This window comes from Chinchilla lanigera, unplaced genomic scaffold (genome assembly GCF_000276665.1).
Source record: "Chinchilla lanigera isolate Chin_1 unplaced genomic scaffold, ChiLan1.0 scaffold00020, whole genome shotgun sequence".
Classification (NCBI taxonomy): domain Eukaryota; kingdom Metazoa; phylum Chordata; class Mammalia; order Rodentia; family Chinchillidae; genus Chinchilla; species Chinchilla lanigera.
Genome location: NW_004955421.1, coordinates 22737889 through 22746713, shown reverse-complemented (window position 1 = coordinate 22746713; position 8825 = coordinate 22737889). Strand labels below are relative to the sequence as shown.

At 37.8% G+C, this 8825-nt stretch overlaps 1 protein-coding gene across 1 annotated transcript in view; it reads right to left on the bottom strand.

The window, feature by feature from the left end:
- Positions 1–787: 787 nt before the first annotated feature.
- The window catches only part of Rbm17 (RNA binding motif protein 17), a 13170-nt gene continuing 5132 nt past the window's right edge, over positions 788–8825 (bottom strand). The window contains exons 5-11 of the mRNA XM_005383861.2: positions 7606–7662; positions 5833–5974; positions 4131–4294; positions 3085–3158; positions 2540–2638; positions 1260–1332; positions 788–1099 (exon numbers count right to left, since the gene is read on the bottom strand). Coding sequence (XP_005383918.1) covers positions 996–1099; positions 1260–1332; positions 2540–2638; positions 3085–3158; positions 4131–4294; positions 5833–5974; positions 7606–7662 — 713 coding nt within the window. The 3' untranslated portion in view covers positions 788–995. The remainder of the gene's footprint in view (positions 1100–1259; positions 1333–2539; positions 2639–3084; positions 3159–4130; positions 4295–5832; positions 5975–7605; positions 7663–8825) is intronic.

Below are 8825 nucleotides of genomic sequence, written 5' to 3'. Positions count from 1 at the left end.
AGCAATCAACCTTAGTACTGAATATTTTTATATTTTCTTTTTTGTGGTCCAGCTAATTTTTTGTCACTAAACTTTTGTCAGCTAATTTTTTGTTACTGCAGCCATACATACCACTACACTAAAATGGCACAATTTTCTGCAATTCTAGAATTATATTAGTGGCCATACACTTTAAGTAACTGATATGGCTGAATTTTATAAATTACATATAGCAGTCACCACCTATGCAAATGTAGCTGGTATAAGCCTGATCCTAAGAATTCTCCTTTCCAAAACATGATTGGGCACGTATTTATATGTCCTTTCTAGGTTTCTGAGTTCTGACCTACCCCAAAGACTGGAATCTCTGAAAACAAATGCTTGACTTGCGATTTCTACACCCAGACTCCATGAGTGCATCATAAACCCTACACTCTCACTTAGCTTAACAACAAATGATTCACACAACTAGGTCAGGGTAAGTCAACCTTAGCTCAGGTCACAAAGAGCGTTTTCTATGACTGGAGGTACTAAGAATTTGTTAGAGAAAGCAGGTATTGTCACCTCTAGTAGACTACCCAAAATGGTATTTTTGTTACATAATTTATAAACAGGCTCTATTAAGATGGATATCGGGATTAAAATACCAACTCTATGTACCAAAACTTTCTAGATTTTTTAAGTGCAAGAAATGTACCACTGAAGCACCTGAGAATCACCATGAAATCCCAGCATAACAGACATACATATATATATATATGTCAACTCCGATGTAGTAATAAGAAAAACAACCAGAGACACACACAGATTTTTTTTAAAGGATTTTTATACTATATTTAAAAAATCATAAAATAAAAAAGGGATCAATCAACATATATATCAGAAGTCCCACCAGCAGTCCCAGTATTCACCAGCTTTGCCCATCTCTGCTCAGAACACAGATCTTTTAAGGATCATTGTCTTTGCTCAGTCCGCAGCTCATTTAAGGATCTCGGAGATGACTCTAGTTCTTAAAATCAAACTTGTTCTGCCAAATCCAAGACCCTGAATTTATCCAAATTGTAGAAACACGCTTTTACCACCCGTCCACCAAAATACCTCCCATTCAGATCAACAACAGCTAAAAGGCAAAGAAAAAGACAGTTAGTTAATTCAAATATACTATAAGGCAGCACCAAAATATTAACTTTAAATAATCTTCAATATAAACAATGCAGCATGAAGACTAAGATCACAAATTCAACCTTTTAAATTCCTTAATATTTAACTGTACAACTTACCTTTAATTGCTGATTCAACTCTCTCAAATTCTAAAAATATTCGTACTGCTTCATCATCAGGGGCACCAGGAATCTGGAAGAGGTATAATGAGTTATCAATTAAAGTATCACTTGCATCAGAGCAAATATTCTAATTATCACCATATATGAACAAGTAGTAGTCAAACACCAAGGAAAGAATATCTGTTTCACGAGAGGTACCATGTTAGGTGCTGGGAGCTATGCAAGCCAGTGTTTGACCTCGTGGAGGCCCTATGATATCTGGTGTGCAATCAAATAATGATGTGGTCAACAACCAGAAATATGATAAAGCAGAAATGGAAGTAGAAATTTTAGACAAAGGCCAGGCATGGGGGCGCATGCACATAATCCTAGCATTGGAAAGGCTGAGGCAGCAGGATTGCTTCAAGTTCCAGATCAGCATGGGCTACATAGTTAGTTCAAGGCCAGCCTGAGCTAACAACATGGCAAGACCCTATCTCAGAAAACAAAATAAAACAAAAAAAATTTTAGATAAAAATTTCTTATGAGGTCTGTTTTGGCCAGCTCTGTCCATCTTTCTACACCTTCTGCAATATAGCTCTGTTCCACTTCTGTAAGCACATCCCCCACTAACGTCCTGCATGCTCAGTGTTCTCTTCCTTCAGTGTTCTATGTCTGTCATCCTTCGTCTTTTCACGTCTCGTATCACCCATATCTAAATACCATTCCTTTCTTCCCAAAAAAAGCCTACCTGTTCCCTTCAAAGCTCAGCATTTATCTGATACTGTTCACAAATCCTTCTCTATTTTTGCAGATGTAATCTTTTTCTTGACTCTTCCACTTACATCTGATATGTACTAGCAAATACAGCAAATGAACATTCTCTTGCTATTTCATGTGTTTGTGTTTCTTCAAATGCATATATCCCTGAGAGCACAAAACGTACTTCCTGTATCCTAAATGCTCTCTCGTACAGCACGGGGCATATGGGAGGTACTAAATAAATACTTGCCAAGTGACTGAAACCAAAAGCATGCCTAAGCGAATGACTGAGTACAAGTTTGTCAATCACGGTCTTTAATCACTATCCTGATCCTCAATCACAAATGAAACATTTCTATGTCTTTGCCAAATAAAATCTGAAGTCATTTTTGTTTTTAATGAGAAATGTAATAAATATTTGTCACTGTCTACAGTATGACAGTTCTAATTACAGCAACAATACCTTCCTCATTTGTAGAAAATGTTTTATAAACTGCCAATTACAACTTATAAACATCAAGAGAAAACTCTCTTACTTCAAATATCACACATTTGCCAACTTTGCCGTATTTTTCACATTCTTCCTTGGTTTCAATTTCCAAGTCTTCATCAACTTCTCCTGCACCAACCATGTTCTAAAAACAAACAAAAAAGTAAGTACCACATACAATGTACAGTTTTTATAAGCTATTCTTTCCCAATTACAGTTTTTATAAGCTATTCCTTCATAATTACAAACGTTCTTAGTCCCAAATGACACAAAGAAAACTTCTGTCCGAGTTACCAAAGCTATTGTGTCTTTAAACACACACTAAGCGTTGAGAAGAGTTACACCTATGTAAGCACCAAAGTGTAGAAACTAAGTGGACGTTTAGTAATTTTAAATATTTTAATAACTACAATCTCAATTCTATATTTAATGAAAAAACTTACAGTTAAAAATTTAGTCTTTTATGGAACCTATACAAAGGCATTATTAATGAAAGTATTCTTTTAGTTTTCTTTCACTTTTATGACAGTAGGGTTTTGTGAAAACATGTGGAGGTAGCGTAGACAGACAGAAGTCAAGGCTGCTTCTTACCCTCAGTAGGACTACTTTAGTAGGACATTTAAGTATTTCAGTTAATGGATTTGAATCCGACTTCTTTGATGCATCTGTATCAAAACATACCAGACATGTTAAGAGAGCTGAGTTCTACTACAATGGTGAATTTAACTGCAGCAGCAATCTATACCATTCAAACCCTACACTCATCTAAAAGCATCTATGCAAGCAGTCTGTAAGAATGTTGCATCACCTGCAATAAAAGCTGTTTTACATTGATATTTTCAAAATATTTTCTGAAAGTTTCTAGCTTCTACCATTACCTGCAAGTTTTTTAAAATTTCATTTCCTAAAAGACTAATAAGAACACATGGATCACAACCCTTACTGGTGAGTCCTACCTTGAGTGTAGACCAAGATCACCACTAGCCCAGAATAACAAGCTGCCAACCAACTTCAGATATTATCACAAATTTAGGTAACTGATGGTTTTTGGTACTAACATTCAGGCTGACTGCTGCTTGTTAGCTGTGCATTAATAAAGCTGCCCACAGTTTTTTCTTTTTTTAGCAAAAGAAATTCAGCTGACTCAAAATTAACACAATTTCTCTGCTTAACAATCAAATGAAAATAAAACATCAGCTAGGTAGCATCTACCAAAAAACTACAAAGCAACACGAGATTTCAGAGCAATCTGTATTAGAAAACACGTATGATGAAAAAGCAGAAAAAAAGTAGAGAAACCTATTATGATACAAATGCAGCAGACACAATCACTGATGCAACGTATTCGGCTACCTCCTGTATGCTACAAAAGCAAATATTCTTTCATCATGTTAACCAGATCCTTTGCTTAGTCAAAGTAGGTATGAAATTATTTTGCTGAGAACTGTTCATTTTCTGGCTGAGGCTCAGTTTTTTCCTTCCCATATGCCTTCCTCTCTCTCTTTGTTCTAAAAAAATGAAGACAACCCTCAGGATTCTTGGCTCCAAGAGAAACAGAAGCAGAAGTGCACCACAGTGGGGAATTACCGTATGCTGCCTCTCTGGGGCGAAGGAGCGCTGCTTCTCCGGACACTCACCTTGAGACTCACCCTTCTCGGTGGCATCACCCACAATGATCTTGCCGCCCCGTTTGCTGGTCTTCTCCACCGACAACGCGGTGCTCAGCCCCTGCTCGTGCTTCCCCAGACCCTGGCCTTCCCGGAAGCCATACTTCTGCATGATCTTATGTGCTACTGTGCCACTAGGAGGAGGAGAATGGAAAAGGATCCTTACAGTTGATGTCATCAACTAGAACGTAAGTTGGATTTTATACCCCAGCAGTCTCCTGGAGAAACAACGTTAGTGAGCTCACAGAGAATAAACAGTGGACCTGTTTATTATCAGATGGAAGCTGTGCTGATGTTCAGGATGAAAGAAACATAAACAGTTAACAACCACAACCCAGGACACCCTGAGATTACCTCCAAGGAAATGCTAGTTTATCTGACAACATCTCCCTAGTACTCTGAAGGGAAAAAAAATTAAGACTTCTTTTGTGCTCTTGGATCTAGACTGCTGCATGGTTTATGACCACAGTTACTTAAAACAGTGGCCTGTCAAAAGCTATGTATGAAATTTAGATAATGAAATGCTTGTTTGTTTCTTTCTTTCTTTGGAGATAGAGTCTCCCTGTGTAGTTCAGGCTGGCCTTGAACTATGCAGCTGAGACTGGCCTCAAACTCATGACAATCCTCTTGCTTCAGCCTCCCGAGTGCTGGGAATACCGCCACCACATCCAGTTGAATTTATAGTAGTAATGAAAATACGCTCTATCTGCACTGTCAGATACAGTCACCACTGGTTACATGTGGTTAGTGAGCACTTGAAATAAGGCTAATGTGACTGAAGAACTACAGTTTAAATTTCAAACTAATCTGATAGTCACCTATGGCTAGCAGCTAGCGTAAAACACTAACCAGGTTTAGGAGATGGGGAAGAGAATCAGAAACTCTAAGTGTTTTTCATATGCTTGATCTCCAGCCATCTACTGCAAATTTGACTAGTCTTCTCCCAGAGAGCTCTGAGACCCAAAGCAGATGTAAATAGGTAGGCAGCTCAGTGTGATTACCATGCTGGACTGTGTCACTAGCAGCTTTTCTGCTATGGCAGCATCCTGTTAACACATAACAAAGTTCTTAGTGTGACACCCTTTCACTTGATGGTCTCTCCACAACATCAAAGTAACAAACAAAAAAACTCCAGCAAGGTTTAAAACAAAATAGTAGCACTCCACCTGTATGGGAACATTAAAAAGGACTTTTATGCATCAGCAAACAAACATCTAATTATAGTAACAATGATCAGGGGTTTTTGAGCGATATCTCTTGCCCAGACTAACTTTTTAAATCTGAAGGATAGAACTATGACCTTACGGTAAATGAACCAGATTACTGATCCTTCCTAGGCAACCTCAACCAGCTCTAATTTATATGAGCTACTTTAATTGCAAATGCTAAGTGTAAATAATGATCAGAAACTGTTTCTATCTAGAGAAATAACATTTAACATCTACGTGCGTCAAAACTTGTATTAATAGGCTCTTTTGCACAAAACCGTATTATACTGGAATACACTCTACATGACTCCAACACTAGCCCTTCAGCAGGACACTGTATGACCGAACCTACCAGGTGCTTTCTTACAAGCCCCAATGAGCAGCTATTGAAAGAGCTGTAATACTTCACACTACTTCCTACGTCATTCTTATACTTTCTTAAACAAGAACATTTAAATCATTACCCCATGTTAGCAAGGAAGGAGTTGCTGGGCCCAGTTGGAGATCTTGGCCTATCCTGTTCCTCATATACTGGGGGAGGAATAGCAGCTTTGGAAGACTGTGATCGAGGTCTTGAGTCCTCTTCATAAGGAAAATCTCGGGGTACTGTTGGGAAAAATAAAGTAAGTTCACAAACTATAAAGAAATATTTGAAGTTGCATTTATATCAGTTACTTATCTTGGATGGATTTAATCTACATTTTTATCATAAGAAAAAATAAATCAATTTTATAGTCTCTACATAACTTGATTTTAAACCAAAAACAGAACACTACTTTCTAACTTTGCTCCTACTGCTCATACTCGACAAATGTCCTTCTGACATCTTACTGAAATGTTATCCTTTAAAGTTCTTAAATGACTTTTCTTACCTGAATCATTAAAATTTTCTGTATGTCCTAAGATTTTCTGTATGTCTCATTGGATTCCCATGGCAACTGTGCACCTGTCTTAAAACTTGAACTTACTATCCCACTACCTTCAGAGACCATAAAGATCTATGAGGTCAGGGATCATACACTGAGACCACAAGCTTGAATACTGCAGTTTCTCTTATATGAGAAACCCAATATAAGTTAGAGCAAAAAAAAACAAAAAAAAAAAAAAACAAACAACAACAAACCATAGATAATGAAAAAAAAAAAAAATGGAGTGGGAAGGGCAGGAAGGAGAAAAATGCAACCGGGAAAGAAGGGACTGGAAACGGATGTAAAAAGAATTATGATGTGCTATGTGCATGTACCGACTCCTCACAATGAACATAACCATTACGCACTGTAAACATGTACTAATAAATTTTAAAATTAAAATAAAATGATTAAGATGGGGGAGAAACCACAAATAGTGAAACACAATACTATGGATGATATTTTATGACAGCTTAGGTACTGCCCAGCCCAGAGAATGAAAAATCATGTAGACAATGATACATCAAACCCCACTCCAAACCTCCAAATTTTAGGACAGCTCAGTTGGAAAAGCAGCAGTAAATGGGCAAAGTTTGGCAAGGTACTTAAGTGAATATACACCTGTTCTGAAACAAAAATTAATGGAAAAAAAAAAAAAAAAAAATCAAGGAAGACACTGCCCCCTTGTGGAAGATCATGAATACAACCACCTCTAAGCCTCATAAAAAATCTGTAAATGGATGGGTATTTGTTTTGTTTTTAATTTTTTTATTTTTGGTTTTCTTCCAGTACCAGGAATTGAACTCACGACCTTGCGCTTGCCAGGCAAGCACTTTGTCGCTGAGCTAAATCCCCAGCCCTGGGTATTTGTTTTAAATAAACCTTGTAAGAAACAAAATTTGGAAAAAACCAAAACATTGTTTAAAAAAAGATGGATCCCACTGTACAAAAATCTAAATTTCAGAGCCTGGCCATTAATATGGCCTGAGAGCCAACTACTATAGCCTCAGAGCCTGAAGAGCAAAAGCAATTGTACAGGCCTTTTCATTCTAAACTCAAAAACTCCCAAGAATCCAAACCCACAACTGGACCACAAATTTGGTATCAGAGCTGTGATGGAGCACACCTGTAATCCCAGATTCTCAGAAGGCTGAGGCAGGAGGATCACAAATTAAAGGTCAGCTTGGGCTACTTGGTGAGACTGTCTTCAAATAAAATATCAAATAGGCTGGGGATATAGCTCAGTGATATCCCTGGGTTCAATTCCTAAGTATTCCCAAACCCCCCCAAAGTATCAGAACGAAAGGGGAAAAAACCATATTTACATACACTCTTTGTCTTTCTCTACAAGAGAAGTAGGTGGTGCGATAGCAGCTCCTCCCATACCTGCAAAAAACATAAATACAGTGATTAAAGGAGGGAAAATGTCTTCAGGAGCCAGTGTGCACGGCACATGCCATATGTTGTATCACCACCCACTCCACACCAGCAGAAAAAAAGGGAGAAACATGGCAAAATCCTCCTTACAGCTGGGCAATTAAGTATCTATAATTAGGATTAAAAATATAGAAAACTGACAATACCCAGATAGAAAAATATCAGTTTTTTCATAGAAGGCATTCAAGTGCCCTAGAATGCAGTTACCAAATGAATTTCAAGGCAACAGTACACAATATGGAAAAGTATTAGCTACTTAAACAAGAGTAAATAACTATTTACTCAGAGTATGTTACCCATCAGGCATCTGTGTTACTGACCTCACCATAAACCTGTGCATTAGTTATTACTCTTCTCACTTCACGTGAGAGAAACTGATCAGTGAACTGGCGGAAGTGCAGTAAGCCCAGTTCCCTGGGATGCCAAAGCTGTTTCGCACCATGCTGCATGTTCTTTTGCCAAAGTACAAACCACTGAACTGAACATTTATCTAAAAGCATGACTCCAGGCTCCTGAAGAACCCACTAGGCATTGCCACTATTCCTGTTCATGTTTCCTGGGTGCAAAATGTGAACAAAAACCAAAAGAAAGAGAGACCTTTCTTATTTGTATCTGGCAAATGGAAGAATGTGAGTGGAGATCATAAATTCTGCATTAGTTAGAACCCTAAAATATATATTATGGTTTAACCACCAATGAAATAAAAAAATAAAATGTAAATAAAAGCCAACATAGATGAATCATAACTAGTAGGACTGGATGATACAAGGAGAAACATGAATTTGAGTAAGATCTTCTTACATTTTCTTAGAAATATCTCCTACAATCATTTTTTAAAATCTTGTCACCAAGATCCAGAGGGTTTATTTACAGGCCCTGAAGAGCAAATCAAGTCCAATAAGGCCAATATAAAAAATTCAGAATGATTGCTGGAAATGTGCTACTAACCAGCTTAAAATACGGACACCAATCTGTTGGCAACAGTACATGTCCCCTGACTACAGGGCGTGTTCCAAGACGCACACAAGCCCTGCCGCACACTCTGGGAAAGGAGAGGCTGAGCAGAGATGCCGGGGACTTGGAGTAAGAGACAAGTATGACCATGCTGCAGG